Here is a 19,904-nt window from a genome sequence, read left to right as displayed (position 1 = left end):
CAACCAATCGGAAATATCTTCCAAGCTTCTTCCCCCAAATGACCAATCAGAGCGCGGCCGTTGGGACACTCTGAAAACTTGGCAAATCAGGGGCGAGAGCCGGGGAGAGCGGCCAATGACAGAGGGCGCTGAGCGGGGGAGCGGGGTGAGTGGCCGGACGCTGGGACTGAGACGGCGACCGGGAAGTTCAGGTGACGAGGCGGGGTAACGGGTTGGCTTTGGTGGAGGACGTCTGGTTTATCCCGGTTTTAGAGGTGGGGGATACGTGTGTAGTACGGAGACAGAGAGGGACAAAAAGAAGGAAGAACAGAATTTACACTAGAAACGCTTACAAAACTATAGAGGACGGTGTAATCAGTCTCCTGGATTAGAGGAGGAATGAGCCTATAGAACACATGTACAGGGTATTAATCCCGGGACTCCTTATATATGGAATGAACAGGATATATGTGTGTATGTGTGTGTATATATATATATGGGACTGGACATATAGAACACATGTACAGGTGTATACTGTATCCCTGGGCTTCTTATATATGGAATGAACAGAGTGATCCGTCGCCGGAACTGCCTGCCGTGGTGGCACATATGAGACTGGTGGCACTGTGACTGATTGCTGAGCCTGAGACTGCTGGCGCTGACTGGTGGCTGTGTCTGAGACTGCTGGCGCTGACTGGTGGCTGCGGCTGAGACTGCTGGCGCTGACTCGTGGCTGAGACTGCTGGCGCTGACTCGTGGCTGAGACTGCTGGCGCTGACTCGTGGCTGAGACTGCTGGCGCTGACTCGTGGCTGAGACTGCTGGCGCTGAGGCGACTGGCACTGACTGGTGGGGCTGAGGCGACTGGCACTGACTGGTGGGGCTGAGGCGACTGGCACTGACTGGTGGGGCTGACACAGTGCTGGCTGCAGCTGAGACTGCTGGCACATATTTCTGTGCTGGCCTATGCAGGAGCCCAATGTGTCCTGTTATGTCACACTGGATTGTTTTGTGAAAACTAATTGAAAATGATTATCACCATTACTGCAGCGTTTAATAGGTATTGCTACAGAAGTGGATAGGGACAGTGTAAAATAGGAACTTACTATTGATCTCTGTGCAATGCCGGCCGCCCTCCATTCATTCCTATGGGAGCGCAGAAAATAGCCGAGCGGCGCGCTTGGCTATTTTTGGCAGTCCCATTGAAGCAGTATTGTCCTTTCCTGCCTGAAATTGGTACCCCCTGCTGCCCCCGCCCCATCGCTGCTGTATTGTTTAGGTAGTCAAGATCCTCTGTCATCTGCTCCCCATCATGAGAGCCAAGAGCTCAGCATTCAGTCTTCTGAGCTATGCCCTGTTGATTTATGGTTTGATAGTTTTAAAGAGGTTGTCCAAGATAACAAAAAATGTCAGCAAACTCCATAGCCTAAAATAAAAAAAATCATGTTATTCTCGCCCTTTTCCGCAGCGCTGGTTCCTGACTCTGCTTGCTTATCATATGCAGTGGACCGCTGCAGCCAATCGCTGTCCTCAGCAACGGAGTTTCGTAGTCCTGCACATCAGTGTTGTGATTGCTGAAGCCAATCGCAGTACTCAAGGGTAGACCACTATATACCGGCATGTCGCCACTGCAGATGGTGAACAAGCAACAGCAAGAGGCCTGTGGAGAAAGGGATCATCATTTTCTGTTTTAGGCTGTTGCAGGGCTTATTAAAAAATCTTGGACAACCCCTTTAATTATCATAAATTGGAGAACCCCTTTGAATTATTTAATTGCCACCACAGTGTTAGAAACCTCTGATTAGAATTTGTAAATTGCTAGTCAAGCAATAACGCAACAGGATCTGCAGTGAGATGGAGGCCGAGGATTAGGCTACTTTCACACTTGCGTTTGGGGTTCCGCTTGTGAGATCAGTTTGAGGGCTCTCACAAGCGGCCCCGAACTGATCCGTTCATCCCCAATGCATTCTGAATGGATAAGGATCCGCTCAGAATGCATCAGTTTGGCTCCGTTCCGCCTCCATTCCGCTGTGGAGGCGGACACCTGAACGCAGCTTGCAGCGTTTTCGTGTCCGCCTGGCTGTGCGGAGCCAAATGGATCCGTCCTGACTTACAATGCAAGTCAATGGGGACGGATCCGTTTGACGTTGACACAATATTGGTGCAATTGCAAACGGATCCGTCCCCCATTGACTTTCAATGTAAAGTCAGGAGTCCCTATTAATATACCATCGGATTTGAGTTAGATCGTGAAAACTCAGATCCGACAGTATATTCTAACACAGAGGCGTTCCCATAGTGATGGGGACGCTTCAAGTTAGAATATACTGAGAACTGTGTACATAACTGCCCCCTGCTGCCTGGCAGCACCCGATCTCTTACAGGGGGCTGTGATCCGCACAATTAACCCCTCAGGTGCCGCATCCTCCCCAGTTTTAAATTCATTAGTGGCCAGTGTGGCCCCCCTCCCTCCCCAGTATTAAATTCATTGGTGGCCCGTGCGGCCCCCCTCCCTCCCTCCCCAGTATGAAATTCATTGGTGGCCAGTGCGGCCCCCCCCTCCCTCCCTCCCTCCCTCCCTCCCTCCCCAGTATTAAATTCATTGGTGGCCAGTGCGGCTCCCCCTCCCTCCCTCCCCACTCCCAGTATTAAATTCATTGGTGGCCAGTGCGGATGTGAAAACTCAGATCTGAAAAAGCTGTTATGCAGACGGATCCGTTCTGAACGGATGCAAGCGTTTGCATTATAGGTGCGGATCCGTCTGTGCAGATACCAGACGGATCTGCACCGAACGCAAGTGTGAAAGTAGCCTTAGGGCTCTTTCACACCTGCGTTATTGTCTTCCGGCATAGAGTTCCGTCGTCGGGGCTCTATGCCGGAAGAATCCTGATCAGGATTATCCTAATGCATTCTGAATGGAGAGTAATCCGTTCAGGATGCATCAGGATGTCTTCAGTTCCGGTACGGAACGTTTGTTGGCCGGAGAAAATACCGCAGCATGCTGCGCTTTTTGCTCCGGCCAAAAATCCGGAACACTTGCCGCAAGGCCGGATCCGGAATTAATGCCCATTGGAAGGCATTGATCCGGATCCGGCCTTAAGCTAAACGTCGTTTCGGCGCATTGCCGGAGCCGACATTTAGCTTTTTCAGAGTGGTTACCATGGCTGCCGGGACGCTAAAGTCCTGACAGCCATGGTAAGTGTAGTGGGGAGCGGGGGAGCAGCATACTTACCGTCCGTGCGGCTCCCCGGGCGCTCCAGAGTGACGTCAGGGCGCCCCAAGCGCATGGATCACGTGATCCATGTGATCACGTCATCCATGCGCATGGGGCGCTCTGACGTCACTCTGGAGCGCCCCGGGAGCCGCACGGACTGTAAGTATACCTCTCCCCCGCTCCCCACTACTACTATGGCAACCAGGACTTTAATAGCGTCCTGGGTGCCATAGTAACACTGAAAGCATTTGGAAGACGGTTCCGTCTTCAAATGCTTTCAGTACACTTGCGTTTTTCCGGATCCGGCAGGCACCTCCGGCAACGGAAGTGCATGCCGGATCCCAACAACGCAAGTGTGAAAGAGGCCTTAGAGAGTGTCGTAATATAATTTTTAATGCCTTTTTTTTTTTTTTTTTTTTTTTTTTAGACTTGGGCCTGCGCTTCCTCTGTGAGTCTGGACGGTCCTAAACACCATTCCATCATGTGGTACTCACTTTTTTGGCTTGTCAGTGCTGATGCCGCCCAGGAAACGGACTGCCTGTAACCCACGTAAACCTCGGCTCGTTTTTCTGGAAAACCCACAGGAGGGTCCAGTGCATGAGTATGGGGCTGTTCCGCCCAAAGCCGAAACAAAATGTGTCCCCACCAAACCCCTGGATCAAAGTGCTTCCACTTCATGGGTAACTATGGTTGTGAAGTAGCTGTCATTGTATTTTAATTGAATCTTATGCTCTTGTGTAAGCTTTCAGTAGGAAGGGGGTGCTGCATCTTTAGAGCTCAGTGCACTCTTATCTTCCATTAGCCTCTCTTGGAAAACCTTGACCATAGACCCTAATGTAAGTCTGTGTGTCTTAAAGGGGGATTAGTTTAGGAAACTAATTTTCAAATTTCCGATCTTCGGTTAATAAAGGGGAATCTCCCATTTAGGAACTTCTGCTGTTAGCCAAAGCTGAGAGCCTACAAAGAACATCTGGAGGACCTGGCGTTACGACAACAGGCATTGATTTCAGTAGGCATGGTGCAGTACTTTACTTCCCCTATGGTGGCACTGCAGGGAAATAGAACACTTGCTGTCCCCCTACACATTACAGCTTATCACTGGGCGTTTCAGTGTTTCTCTATTATGTTGTGCAAAGATCAGGTTAGTGGCTGAAGTCCTTCCGGACCTTTTGCTCCTTACAGTGCATTCAGCAAGTATTCAGCCCCTTTCACTTTTTTCACATTTTGTTATGTTGCGGCCTTGTGGTAAAATAAAATACCCCATGGAGCGGCAATGCAAATGCACGACCTGCCGTTCTCTGGATTGTGGATAGTGGATAACTTATAAACTTGGCACAGCCTAGATTGGTGGAGTGCTGCAGTGACGGTGGACCTTCAGGAAGTTTCTCCCATCTGCACACAGCTCACCTCTCTTACCAAGACGCTTCACCTCCTCCGATTACTTAGTTGGTGGGGCGGCTAGCTCTAGAAAGAGTCCTGGTTGTTTCAAACTTCTTCCATGTAAGAACTGTGGAGGCCACTGTGCTCTCGAGAACTTTCAGTGCAGAATTTGTTTCCTGTGTACCATTCTCTAAGTCAGTGCCTCCACATAATCCTGTCTCTGAGCTCTACAGGTAGTTCTTTCCTCCTCATAACTTGGTCTTTGCTCTGATATGCATTGTCAGCTGTGAGACCTTGCATAGACAGGGGTGTGTCTCCCCAAATCATGTCCAATCATTCGAATTTGCCACAAGTGGACTCCGATTAAGGTGTAGAAACATCTCAAAGATGGTCAAGAGAAATGGGAGGCCCTCAGAGCTAAAATTCAAGAGTCAGGCAAAGGGTCTGAATACTTATGTCCCTGCAACATTTAATTTTATTTTTTTTTTTAATACATTTGCAGACATTTCCAAAATCCTCTTTTCACCTTCTCATTATGGGGTAATGAGTGCAGAATGATGGGGGAAAACCTTTTTTTCTTATTCTAGCACAAGACCGCAACATAACAATGTGGAAAAAAGTCAGAGTCTGAAGACTTTCCGAATGCGCTGTGTATGTTCTCAGTTCGTTGGCAGTGTTGCCTTGAGCTGTAGACCTTATAAAATTGAGACGGGTTGCTAGGGACTCTCTACCTGACAACCCCATTGAAAGACTATAGGTTTAAGCTGCGTAACCCTAGCAACCAAATTTTCCGACAAGTACAGCTTATTGCCCAGTTAGAAGGGAAATGTCTCTAGAGTCCATGTCTTGCTGTGATTTAGTCCTCTATACCAGCACTCTCCTTTTGTTACTGTTCATCCTGAGCCTCCTTGTTCAGGAATAGTATGCCATTATTTCAGGGAAGACCTACACAAGGCAGAGCGATATGCCAACCGAATTGCTATAGGAGATGTTAGAGGTGGAGTTATGGCTGACGCCCTTCTGTCATTCTTGTTAGAGGTGGGAGATGAGGAGAAATACCCTTCTATAGCCCTCCTGTCTGTACTGTTGATCCCATCTGACGTGGATTAAGTGTATTTTCTGTCACACAGGTTTCTCCACAGTTTGATCAGGCAGTAGAGCTGCACTTCCCTGCTCGTCGGCGCCGCCACCATGTCTCCAGTAACAGCACCGTACACAGCCACCGGGGGGACATAGACCGGAGTCATCTCAAAGTGCCAGGGAGGAAGCAAAGTGTCTGTAAATTTCCAACCTTGTCATTTTCAACTAATGAGACTCTAGAAACTCAGTCATTCTTCCCAGCAAGGAGGAGACCAGAGCGAAAGTTGACTGTACCCACGCCAGTGCCTGCTTCTGTGCCCAGCCCAGAGGAACTCTCATGCAGTAAAATCCCCAGCCCTCCGGACATACAGACTCCGTTGATGAGTCCAAAGCAAAACCCATCGCCCTTATCCATCTCAGCGCAGAACCAGACGCCACTTTCCAGGAGATGGGTGGAAACGTGTGACGGTCCTGACACACCGCTGGCAAACAGCCCAGGACAGGTACTGGCAGAGGACACGCCGGAGCATGAATATGGCATGCGGCTCACCTGGAGGAGGAGGCAGAGACTTATGAAATACCTCAAATCACGGGGGAGGCTGAAGAGCAGCCAAGTCCTAGTGAAACCGTGAGAGATCAGAGCTGGACTCTTAAACTTAAATTGTATCTATGTGAATAAATAAAAAGAACCGAAATGTAGAATCTACAGATGTGCTGACGTCATTCTGTTTCCTGTATGACCATGGTAATGGAGCACAATGGGAGTTGTGGTTCAGCTATAACTGTAAGCTGTCCGTCCAGTTATACTGTAATCTCCCGCACCATCGGCCCAATACTCACTTGCCTTGGCAACTGTGCCACCCTGTCCTGTTTGTTACAGTGTATCAGTCTGGAGTCCAGGCAGTTTACGTCATAGTGAAAATTTATGGGTCAGGATAACATTACAGCACCTAGATCTTAAAGAGGTTGTGCTTTTTGACATCCCCCCCCCCCCCCTCCCGCCTTGGGCAGACCTGTGAAGAAGGGAAGCCTACTTACCTGCTTCGAATGCTGGCTTCCCGCTCCTTCTCTTCCTGGCCTTGGCTGCTCCACTGAACTCCCAGGATGTAAACTTCCATTTTGACACTGCTGCAGCCAATCGTTGGCGGCTGTGGTGACCTGCTACCTTTGCGTCATGTCAAATGTTCATGTGACGCAAGGGGAGCAGGTCACCGCTCCTGCCAGCAATTGGCTGCAGCAGTGTCAAAACGAAATGTTTACTGGGAGTTCAGCGGAGCAGCCAAGGCCGAGAAGAGATGGAGCGGGAAGCCAGCATTGGAAGCAGGTAAGTATGCTTCTCTTCGCAGGTCTGTCCAAGAGTGGGTTTGCCAAAAGCCCTCCCCGCCAAGTTAAACAACCCCCTTTAAATGCTATAGTCATGTATTTTAATTAAACATTTGTAATGGGCTTTCATTAAAAGTTTGGCTTCTGCAGCTTGTATGTTTCTCCCTCTCCTGAAGGATCTTCAGCTGATTTATGACCAAGTCAAAGTTCAAGTTGATTAGGCCATGAGAGTTTGGAGAACAAGCGGTTAGGCAGCCAGTGTCAGACTTCACTGTGAGTGGTGTTCGGTAGCTGCTATGTACCGTGAAACAAAGAAACTGCAGACACCAAACAAAACAATCTTTTTTTTTTTTTTATAAAAAACCTACTTGAAAATGTTTTTCAACTCAAAGTACACAGAAATGAATAGTAAAACATGGTGCCAAAGAGATCTTGAAAATAATTTGAAAAATTAATATATTAGCCAGTTGCAGAACTTTTTTATTATACAAGAATTGAGCCTCATTCATGTAAGGCACTGGTCCCATGCCGCACACCTGTGGTGACTGATGGACGTATTTGACTTCTAATGGGGTCTGTCAGGTTTCACCTCCTTTCATGCTGTACTTCTTTTCTTGACAAATATACACATTGGACTTGTCAGCCAATCCTGGAATTTGCAGCAGCCGGTAGACAAATAATGCCAAGGGAGAGAAGGATTGGGCATGCATAGAGAGGGTTTTGTGCGCCAATGACTAGCCTCAGATGTGACCCAGCAGTGATATGTCCCCAGTAATTGGCTGCAGCGGTGCATGTAACCCTGTTTGTGTAGGAAGTTTACATGCAGGGAACGGGAGTGCAGAGAAGATAGCCCGGGACCCAGAGTTCCTGAACTGAGCGGCGGGGAGCAGGGAAGTATAGTTCCATTCTCGGATCTTGCTCAGTGTGTGGAGGGGCTTTAAAAAATGTGGACAACCCTTTAAAAGGGGTCCTGCACATACAGGAAATTGGATCAGAAAGTTATCTGACCAGTCAAGATCTCCACCCAGGTGCAGATGATATCGGCTGGGATTTCTTTAAGCACCTACTCGGAAGATGCAGTGTTTTTACCCAATTATAGTAAAAAGAGCTAAATGTTGTCAAAACCTCGCCCCCTACTTCCAGTATAAAGGTCTTTTAATAAAGAAAACAGGTTAAAAGGAGTTTAGCACTGGCCAATTGTCATTGGAGAACGGCCGCGTGAAAGATTGTTCAGAACGTAAAATTGTTCTTGCGGTTTTTAGTCTCCATTCTTGTCAGCAGCATACGCCGGATAACAAGGGATTCGTTTTCTGTCCACGTAAAAGATGCGACCACCCGGCAGCTGGGAGAACTTATCGCAGGGCCGTTTACATGGGGCAATGATCAGGAAAGAATGTATCCTTGATCGACACTCAGCCCATGAAAAACGGCCCTAAGAGGGGTATTCCGGTTATATAAAATGATCCACAGGACAGGGGATTATTATTAAATCTGCTAATCTCCCACGTATCCTCTAGACCAGGGGTCAGCAACCTTCGGCACTCCAGCTGTTGTGAAACTACAATTCCCAGCATGCTCCATCCATTTCTATGGGAGTTCGGAGAACAGCAGAGCAAGTATGCATGCTGGGAGTTGTAGTTTTGCAACAGCTGGAGTGCCGAAGGCTGCTGCCCCCTGTAGGTCAGCACTCTGTATTACAAACGTATTTGCACATCTTGGGTGGATTTGATTTAAATCACTAGTCAGTAAGGCTTGATTTTAAATCATAGTTTTTTACATATTTGGACAATTTTTCTGTTGTACTTAGGAAGGAGAAAAATAATCATTACCTTAATAATAACAATTTAAATAGGATTTATTCAACTGAAACAATAACCTTACAGCATGTTATTTGCTTAAACATCCATGTTTGTTAACTAATTTGGCTAAAGAAAATATATATATTTTACGATATATAGTTTCACTTTCTTCTTGTGCAGATCTATTCCACTCCAAACAATCAGAAAAATATTGTTTATATTCTATTCACTGAACTTTAAACTTAGCACTGAAGGGGTTGATTCTGTATTTATAGGTTTGTAGAAGTTAGGATTAAGATCTTTTTCTCAACTCTTTTCATGTTATAAATTCAGTTTTGAGAACTCCAAAATTAAACCAAGCATCTGTGATAATATCTTGTAGGCAGAGAAACTACCTAGTAATATTACAAAAGCCTCTGGAAGAGCATGACATTGTGAATGGGTTAATGGAATTTAACAAAAAATTTACCATATACAGCCTTATTCTACATACCCGTATATACTCGAGTATAAGCCGACCCGAATATAAGCCGAGGCTCCTCATTTTACCCCCCAAAAAAATGGGAAAAATTATTGACTCGAGTATAAGACTAGGGTGCATATAGCATCTTATGCTGGTCCCCCTCTTGGCCCTATGTGTCCTAAACTACACACAAAGCCAGTTACGTGCGCAAAGTATTTTACTAGTGTGTAAAACAAGCTCTCTCCTATTGATAACATGGCCGCCTCACTATGAATGCACTACAGCGAGCGGGAGCGAGCTGGCCGGCGCGTGACTGACGTCACTTAGTAACGCTCCTCCCACTTCAGGAAGCAGGAGCGTTACTAAGTGACGTCAGGCCGGCCGGCCAGCCAGCTCGCTGCAGTGCATTCATAGTGAAAGTGAGTACAGAGGCTGGACCTGTTATCAATAGGAGAGAGATTGTTTCACACACTAGTAAAATACTTTACACACAAAGCCAGTTATGTGAGCGGGGCCCCTTCATATATAATCGCGGCATTTTCAGGTCGGGCATATCGCTCCAACTGGGAGCTTAACAGAGGTGCCGCGCGGACGTGCTGGGAGCTGACCGGGGCATCTGTAAAGGTAAGTAACAGCTTCTCCGGCCCCCAACATGTCATGGTCTGTATTATGGCAATGTAAGTTGCCATAATACAGACCTAGACTCTAGTATAAGACGAGGGGGCTTTTTGAGCACAAAAATATGTGCCAAAAAACTCGTCTTATACTCGAGTATATACGGTAATTAAAAAAGTAATCTTTATTTCATAATGAAATAACCTTTGGATGGTAATATATTTTCCTCAAAAAGCATTTTATATAAAAAAATCTGATTTAAATCAAAAAAATCAGATAAAAAAAAAAATCTGATTTAAATAAAAAAAATCTGATTTAAATAAAAAAAATCTGATAAAAAAAAACAAAACATTTTTATCCACCCTGTGCACATGTCATGTACCAGGGATTCTGTATTATAGAAAAAATACATGTTATGTACCGAGGTCTCTGTTTTACACTAATATATATATATATATATATATATATATGCCATTTCCCAGGGGATCTAGATTCTATATATACACATGTCACGTACCAGGGGTTCTATATTGCACATATATACGTCACGTACCAGGGACTCTATAGTACACATATACACGTCACATAACAGGGTATCTATATTACACACCTACATGTCAGGGTTCTTGTATTACACATAAACATGTCATGTACCAGGATCTCTATATTACACATATATACATGTCATTTACCAGAGGCTCTATATTATACATATATACATGTCATGTACCAGGGGCTCTATATTATACATATATACATGTCATGTACCAGGGGCTCTATAATACATGACATGAATATGAGTATCAGGGGTTCTATATTACAGATACCCATGTCATGTACCATGGTCTCTGTATTACACATATACATGTCACGTACCAGGGTTTCTATATTACACACATATATGTCACGTACCAAGGTCTCTATATATTACACATGTATACATGTCATTTACCTGGCTCTCTGTATTACACACATAAATGTAATCTACCAGGATCCCTATATTACACACATATACATGTCATGTACCAGGCTCTCTATTTCATACACATATACACGTCATGTACCATGGTCTCTATATTATACATATTGTGACACGGTGAGAGGTTGTGTCTGGCAAGGCAGGAATTTTCCTCTCCGCATGTGCTGCTGGGCTGATTTACAGCCAGGTGAGGTTAAATACCGGACTGGATTTTACGTTTCTGCATTTTTCATGCACGGTTGTATGTCGTACATTAAACCAGCTGTATTACAACCAGTGCCCCACAACAATATGGAGGCTGTTGTGAAGGCCCTCATGGAGGCTAATCTGCAGCAGCGAGCGACAAACCTGCAGCAACGCTAATAAGCAGCAGCAGGAGACTAACCCGTTGCTCCTACAACACGTGATGGCTTTGCAGACAGCAGGAGCAACCCCGAGCATCCACGATGCCCGGAAAGCAGTCCGTGCCGCGATTCCTAAGATAGGGGGATGATGAGATCAGCACACCCTATATGGTATTGGGTGCCCACGGAGGACGATGAATCGTCTCGTATGAAAGTGGAAAAATTTGTGGCACACCAAAGTCAATTAATGCTTTTTAATTGATAGACTTTTTACATCATTTCATATATGTATAGTAAATAGTACATCCAGATTGGAGCATATAATTTTAAAGTCGTATAGTTTGTCCCAACGTTTCGGCCATATGACTGGCCTTTTTCAAGGGATCTATAAGAAATTATGCAAATAAGAATCACTTGTAAATTCATATAATGATTGAATAAAAATGTAAATCATAAATAGATAAAAATATGAGGGTCAGGTATATATGTCAGAAGAGAAAAGGTCAGATGTCGACAAACACGTTTTCTTACGACATCGAAACCGCGAACAGTATCATCTCACAAGTCCAGTTTGGCAACGATTTTTTACAGATACCAGCTCAAGAATGGAAGACAAGAGACTACACACGTGACTTACGTAGATTAACCTCTCTTATATTGCATTGTAGTACCCTTACGGAGTACCACAAAAATAATCGTATACCTAGAGGTCTACGTTCACACCTACGTCCGACACTATTCAAAGACGACGCCGATTTTTGTGATCGCTTCAATAACATCATCAATAAATGCTCATTTGATCTTATGCTACTGACCATCGATAAAGCCCGGCGTACCATAGATGACCTCCAGAAACAAATAGCAGCTACTGAAGAACAACTATCCAGCATACTATCCACGGAAGACTGGACAACACTAAAAGAAAAAACATCTAAACAAACTGCTGAATATCAGAAATACACCGAAGGAACCAAAAGGGCCAAGTTCATCAGGGACGCCGAGGATTATAGGCTGAACAGATGGCGCGACCCCAATTCACAAGCAGTCTGGGACAACAGAAACCACAAATTCTCTTCATGACAAAGTTCATCCGGTTCAGAAAGCGGAAGGATCAATACTCAACGCCGCCAGCATTTTTTAGGACGAGGCCGCAACCGCTACAGACAAGGAAGAGGCGACCGCGGAGAAGCCAGAGGAGGAGATCCAGAAAATCGTATCCTGACCCGGTCACAGGTAATATGAACAATCTAGTGATGAACATTTCCTCTGTGATTCTCTCACCAGCCCAAATTTCGGTCTTACAAAAGGGCCTATCATTTTGCCCCACTTCTCAACTTAATACTTTCCTTTTGGAACAAGAGCTACAACGGTTCTACCGAATCATTAGACTAAAAACACACTTTGGTCAAGGTGGCCAACTTAATGAGACACACGGTGGAAATATGAATGATGCCCTGACATTACAAACATTAGGTCTTAGAAACAAAAGTTTTTATATGCCCCCTAAATCATATCATCCGGTGGAGACCTATATTTCATTCACGAAACAAACTATACAACAGACCCTGTACTCATACACCAGGGGCGAATTCAAACATTCATCTAATTTGACAGTAGAGGAACATAGAGCCATTAAAGAACTACAAACAAATAAAAAAAATCATGATTAAACCAGCAGATGGGGGCGGTGCCATAGTGGTTATGGACATATTAATGTATATCACAGATATCTCCAACCAATTAAGTGATCGAGACACATATGAACCCCTTACAACTGATCCAACCTCAAATATTGCTAAAAAAATCAAAACCATACTCCAGTACTACCGAGGACAGGAGATAATTGATGACAAGACCGTTAATTTTTTGACAAAGCAACATCCAATCACGCCAGTTTTTTTATACCCTTCCAAAAATCCATAAAAATCTCACCAACCCACCAGGCAGACCCATAGTTGCTTCAACAGACTCCATATTATCACTATTGTCCATTTATTTGGACAAGATTCTGACCCCACTTATCAAGAAATCACGCTCCTTTTTACTAGATACCCAGGATTTCATCACTAAACTAAGCCAGAATACACCAACATTGAATTCCATACTGATAACCATGGATGTTAACAGTTTGTATACGTCTATAGAACATAAGAAAGGTATCGAAGCTACAGCGAATATACTTGCAAAACAATCAACACTTAACAGCCAACAACAAGCATTTTGCTTATCTCTACTCTCTGCAGTATTACAAGAGAATTTCTTTCTCTTTGGTGATACATTCTACATTCAGAAATGGGGTACCGCGATGGGGGCCAATGTGGCCCCCCGTATGCAAATGCATACATGATCCATTTTGAAGAGACATATACGTGTACCCACATTCTCTCTTTCAACAATATGCAAAGGTATGGTTACGCTTTATTGTTTTATTTTATTATTATATACCAGCAACCACCCAAAAGCTACTAAGAGATCACTACCACGCTCCCAGTTCACAAGGGTAGAACGCATTGTCACTGATTCCTCTACCAAGGTAAAGAGATTAGGAGAAATGACAAAAAAATTGTCGAGAGATGTTACCCCGACCATTCTTTCACACGGAAACCAAAACCCTCACATATGACCAACCCGCAGTCACAATCTTCTAAGCGTATACCAAGTATACTCACATACCATCCTCTTACACCGAAAATACAATATATACTTTGATATCCCTGGATAAGCTTTTGTAAGTATATCCCAGTGTTGTTTGAGTTCCAAACTCCACCATTAAAGGGTTTCTATCACTTCGTATGACATAATTAGCTGTCAGACACTAGCGATCTGCTAGTGTCTGCTCTGGCCAACCATCCTAATATAACAGCTTTTCGGGCAGCCGTTTTGCTAAAAAAATAACTTTTATAAATATGCTAATGAGCCTCTAGGTGCTATGTGGGCGTCATTAGCACCTAGAGGCTCCGTCTACCTTCATACACAGCCACCGCCCAGCACGTCCCTCCAGCCCGCCCATCTCCTGCTGAATGCGATCCTCCGTGTGACGCAGCGGACGAATTCTCGCGCATGCGCCGTTCGCGGCTGTATTCGGCGCATGCGCAGTGAATGTCTGACCGCTTCCCTGCACAGACATCTCCACTGCGCCTGTTCCTTGGAGCACTATGACGTCATCGGCGCAGGCGCAGTGGAGATGTCTGAGCAGGGAAGCGGTCAGACATTCACTGCGCATGCGCCAAATACAGCCGCGAACGGCGCATGCGCGAGAATTCGTCCGCTGCGTCACACGGAGGATCGCATTCAGCAGGAGATGGGCGGGCTGGAGGGACGTGCTGGGCGGTGGCTGTGTATGAAGGTAGACGGAGCCTCTAGGTGCTAATGACGCCCACATAGCACCTAGAGGCTCATTAGCATATTTATAAAAGTTATTTTTTTAGCAAAACGGCTGCCCGAAAAGCTGTTATATTAGGATGGTTGGCCAGAGCAGACACTAGCAGATCGCTAGTGTCTGACAGCTAATTATGTCATACGAAGTGATAGAAACCCTTTAACATGCTACAAATGCACCAAAAACATAAGGGATGGGTTGGTCCGAGCAGACATCAGACCCCTAACGAAACTTTTTCTTTAACATATAATGGACTTAATGTTAATGTTGTTGAATTAGATGTATCTATCCCTTTAATGATTATTATATGTCTCTTATCACAGACTCGATAATGTGGATTTTAGAACTAGAACATATGGGTGAGACAACTTCCCCCTCCCCTTTCCTCCTCCTTCCCAACCCCTTTTCCCTGACTTTCCATTCCCTCCCCCCTCATCCATATTGCCCAGTTACCACTCAAATGTATTATTATGTGACCACTATAGGACGTTGGTATTCATCATTCACTTAGAAGACATTATATGATTAGAGAATTATGTATACACATCTTATTAATTATCAGTGGTCTTCCACAAGTGTTCTATGTACGGTGAGGATTTGTTGTTATTAATGCACCGCCAGTCCTGTTAGATAGTTTACACATTAAAGGCAACCTTCATGCCCTCTTTTGCCTTAATACACCATTGCGCATGCGCCAAAGTGCACGGACGCACGCAGCCACCCTGGAGCGGATACATTCTGGTCTCCTTTATAAACCCCAGCACGCCGACGCTCGTGCACACATCCGGCATAGGTCCTCTGCATACAAACTACAGGTAATCGCTGGTCTCTCTCCCTCTTCTTATTCTGGACATATTGCTATATACAATAGGATATTTTATCGCACTAGGTACCTTCTAATATATCAGACAGCATTCTAAGGGGTATATGGTTATATTTACTTGCTTGTATGTATATACTCTACGGTTCTTAATGATTCATGTCAATGATGATGATACATAACGATTCTACCACCCCTTATATGCTGCATGTCATTGCCTAACTGTGACTTTACACGTAGATGGTACTTATGAAATTGTTTTTTCTTGTGTTTTTTCTTTTTTTCTCTTCTGACATATATACCTGACCCTCATATTTTTATCTATATGATTTACATTTTTATTCAATCATTATATGAATTTACAAGTGATTCTTATTTGCATAATTTCTTATAGATCCCTTGAAAAAGGCCAGTCATATGGCCGAAACGTTGGGACAAACTATATGACTTTAAAATTATATGCTCCAATCCGGATGTACTATTTATTTACTATACATATATGAATTGCGATTCCTAAGATGACCCCAGCAGACGACATCGAAGACTACCTGGCGATGTACGAGAAAGTGGCCATCAGGGAAAAGCCACCCCATGACCAGTGGGCTGAAGTTGTCGCTCCGTTCCTGGCATCCGACTCCCAGTGGGTGTATTTCGACTTGCCGGACTATCAAGCGGTCGACTACCAGAAAGTCAAGGTTGAGATTTTAGCAAGACTGGGGGTCAATGTGTTGGTCCGGGCCCAGCAGGTGCATCAGTGGGGGTTCAACCCGGCTGAGCCTGCAAGACCCGAGTATTGTAACTTACTTCACCTCTTGCAAAAATGGCTACAGCCTGACGTGCTGAGTCCCACTGCTATGCTGGATCGTATGTTAGCCGATATGTTCTGGAGGGCTTTGCCATACCTTCTCTAGCATTGGATTGGTCAGGTGTCTCATGATAATTCCCTTGAGATGGTGGACCTGGTGGAATGCTATGAAGCTACCAGGAATCTAAAGGAGGGTTCTGTCGGGAGGGGGTTCGGCAAACCCCGGAAATCTCCACCCCAAGACCGGAGATTTTGAGCCGATAAAACCCGCCCGGGTGGTACCCACTGCAGACCTGACTCTGATAGTCTGCTGGCGGTGCCAGGAGCCTGGCCATGTAAGGGCTGACTGTCCCCATCGGGTTGAGCCCATGGACACTAACTATGGCTACTGTAAGTCGCTATATGCCAGGAGGCTCTGTGCAAAAGGTACCTCAGTCTCTAGATCATTTGTGCCAGGTGGAAGTGGGAGACACTCCGGCGGAGTCGCTACTGGACTCAGGGAGTCTGGTGACCCTAGTAAGGGCTACCCTGGTGCAGTCCTCCGAGTATACTGGCTGGAATGTTGGGGTGATGTGCATCCACAGAGACTTAAAAGACTACCCCACCGCGCTGGTGTCTCTAACTACGGTGGCCGGTAGATGGACCCACGAGGTGGCTGTCGCCACAAATCTACATTATGAACTCCTAATAGGGAGAGACTTCCCGGGCTTCCCAGCACTGTGGCCTGCTAGGAGAGTGACTGATACCCATGAGACAGGGGTAATTCTAGAAAAGTGGCCTGGCTCAGGGTGAATACCAGAACCCTGGGAACCTGAGACCGAAGTGCCAGCGGCAGGGGTGACCACCACTTCGGTGGAAGAGGTGGAGACAACCCCGCTTAGTGTGATGGAGGGAGACGTGGAGGACTTGCCGCCGGGTCCTGAATTGGCAGACCTCAATGTCTCTGGTGATCATTTTTTTGTACCGCCCAACGTAGGGACCCAACCCTATCCCGCACCTGGGAAAATGTGTTAATAGCAGATGGTGAACCACAACAACCTGGGGCATTGTCAGTGTTTCCCCGTTTTGTGGTTCATCAGGATATGTTGTATCGGGTAAACCAACTATGGGGCGAGCCTATTGAACAGTTGGTGGTCCCCAAGGCTTATCGCAAGCTTGTGTTAGATCTAGCCCACCAACACATTCTCGGGGGTCACCTGGGGCTGCAGAAAACTCAGGATCGTATTCTACAGTGGTTTTACTGGCCCAGCATATTCAAAGAAGTGGAAGAGTTTTGGAAGTCTTGCCCGACCTGCCACATAACTAGCCCCCAGCCACATTTCCATAGTCCCCTAGTACCTCTCCCGATTATCAAAGTACCGTTTGACCGGATAGCTATGGACCTCATAGGCCCAGTACTGAAGTCCGCCAGAGGGCATTAACACATCTTAGTCATTCTAGCCTACGCCACTCGGTACCCGGAGGCGGTGCCACTGCGACATACCTTGGCCAAACTGATAGCTAAGGAATTAAGGGAGATGTTTTCCCGAGTAGGACTACCTAAAGAGGTTCTGACCAACCAAGGGACCCCTTTTATGTCTAAGGTGATGAGGGAACTATGTAAGTTGCTGCACAGAAAACCGCTACATACGTCCGTTTACTATTCGCAAACGGACGGTCTGGTAGAAAGGTTTAACCAAACATTAAAAATGTTGAAAAAGGTGGTGGCTGAAGATGGGAAGGACTGGGACCTCCTTCTGCCCTATCTCATGTTCGCAATGCGAACGGTACCCCAGGCCTTTACTGGGTTCTCACCCTTCGAACTGCTATATAGCAGACACCCTCGCGGTCTCTTGGACGTGGCCAAAGAGGCGTGGGAACAACAACCCACTCCACATAAAAATGTCATTGAGTATGTTACACAGATGCAAGATCGGATAGAGACAGTGTTGCCTCTTGTTAGGGAGCATATGGAGGCAGCTCAGCGAGCCTAGAGTCGGGTTTATAATCAGCAGGCTTGGGTCCGGATCTTTAACCCGGGTGATCGGGTTTTGGTTCTGGTGCCGACCGTGGACAGTAAGTTCCTGGCTAGGTGGCAGGGGCCCTACGAGGTACTCGAGAAGATTGAAGATGTAAACTACAAGGTACACTAGCCAGGGCGGCGAAATGCGGAGCAGGTTTACCATGTGAATTTACTCAAACCGTGGAAAGATAGGGAAACCTGTACAGAAGAAAGCCCGTGGATTTCTAGAAGAGGTACCGCCCCTCTGTCTGATGCAAGAGAGGCGGCTGCCACAGTAAAAATTGCTAACAGCCTCTCCTCTAAACAGACTGAGGAGGCCAGGGAGTTCGTTAGTCGGAACACGGATGTGCTCTCGGACCTCCCTGGATGCACTTCCATAATCCAGCATGACATTGTCACTGAGCCTCAGGCAAAAGTCTGATTAAAACCATACCGGATACCCGAGGCTCGGCGACATGCCATATCGGAGGAGATGCAGCTAGACATCATTGAGTAGTCAAAAAGTGAGTGGGCCAGTCCTATAGTATTAATACCCAAGCCGGACGGAATGTTGCGGTTTTGTAACGACTTTCGAAAACTTAACGAGGTTTCCAAATTCGATGCATATCCCATGCCCCGTGTGGATAAGCTCATCGAGAGGTTAGGAGAAGCCCAGTATTTTTCTGTTTTGGACCTCACCAAAGGGTACTGGCAGGTGCCCTTAATGGAGGCTGTCAAAGACAAAACTGCCTTCATCATGCCTGAGGGGCTGTATCAATATAAGGTATTACCCTTTGGTCTGCATAGCGCCCCCGCCACTTTTCAGCGACTAATGGACATTGTGCTACGTCCACATCGTCGGTACGCTTCGGCTTAATTGGACGATATTGTCATCCACAGTACCGACTGGGAAAGTCACCTACCCAAAGTGCAGGCCGTAGTGGACTTCCTTCGGAAAGTTGGCCTAACCGCTAACCCCAAAAAAGTGCGATAGGGTTAGAAGAGACTAAGTACCTCAAACCCCAAGTGAATAAAATAGAGGCGATACGGAATTGGCCCTGACCTGTCGCCACTAGGCAAGTAAAGTCGTTCCTGGGAATGGTGGACTATTACATGAGGTTTGTTCCCCACTTTGCTACTCCCCTCTACTCCCGTGCCCTTGACAGGTCTCTTGAAGGCACACAAGTCAATGATCGTTAGCTGGGATGATCGGGCAGAAGAGGCTGCCTGAAGTCAGCCCTGAGCGGGTCCCCGGTTTTGGTGACGTCTGACTTCAAAAGGGAGTTTATAGTACAGAACGATGCCTCCGAAGTAGGCCTCGGTGCTGTACTGTCTCAGGAAGTCAACGGGGAGAAGCATCCCGTTGTCTTCCTCAGCCATAAGCTCACCCCAGCCGAGACCCGGTATAGTATAGTGGAGAGAGAGTGCCTGTTTATCAAGTGGGCACTAGAATCTCTCCGCTATTATTTATTGGGGAGAAAATTCTGCCTGGTGACCGACCACTCCCCTCTCAAGTGGATGAACCAGGACAAGGACAGAAATGCCCGAGTCACCAGATGGTTTCTCTCCCTACAAAACTTTACGTTTTCGGTGGAACACAGGGCAGTCCTTAAATAGGCAGCTGGGCTCAGAAGCGAGTTCTCTGTGTTGGGATCTGGGAGCCTTGTGTCTGGATGAAGGCTTGCTACCTGTTTGGCGTGAAAACAGGTTGGTGCTGCTATCAGCAAGGACTCTTTGAGGCAGA

General features: G+C 46.1%; 1 protein-coding gene across 3 annotated transcripts; it reads left to right on the top strand.

Annotated features, from left to right (window-relative positions):
• The first annotated feature begins 71 nt into the window (after positions 1–71).
• RHNO1 (RAD9-HUS1-RAD1 interacting nuclear orphan 1) lies at positions 72–6,358 on the top strand. 3 transcript variants are annotated; one of them, XM_040436228.1, is made up of 3 exons: positions 72–191; positions 3,620–3,872; positions 5,703–6,358. In XM_040436228.1, exons 2-3 carry the CDS (start codon positions 3,708–3,710, stop codon positions 6,282–6,284), a joined length of 747 nt encoding a protein of 248 aa, XP_040292162.1. In that variant the 5' UTR covers positions 72–191; positions 3,620–3,707; the 3' UTR covers positions 6,285–6,358. The 3 variants fall into 3 exon arrangements, with proteins under 3 accessions (XP_040292162.1, XP_040292172.1, XP_040292153.1); XM_040436238.1 differs by having other exon boundaries at positions 81–136; XM_040436219.1 differs by having other exon boundaries at positions 161–254.
• The last annotated feature ends 13,546 nt before the right edge of the window (positions 6,359–19,904 follow it).

The sequence above is a fragment of the Bufo bufo genome, chromosome 1 (genome assembly GCF_905171765.1).
Source record: "Bufo bufo chromosome 1, aBufBuf1.1, whole genome shotgun sequence".
NCBI lineage: Eukaryota > Metazoa > Chordata > Amphibia > Anura > Bufonidae > Bufo > Bufo bufo.
The sequence above is the reverse complement of the archived record's forward strand: the minus strand, read 5'-3'. Positions and strand labels throughout refer to the sequence as shown.

Coding starts and splice junctions, on each gene's coding strand:
- RHNO1 (XM_040436228.1), top strand. CDS start 3,708: ATGCCGCCCAGGAAACGGACTGCCTGTAACCCACGTAAACCTCGGCTC. Junction 3,873..5,702: donor AAAGTGCTTCCACTTCATGG/GTAACTATGGTT, acceptor TCTGTCACACAG/GTTTCTCCACAGTTTGATCA.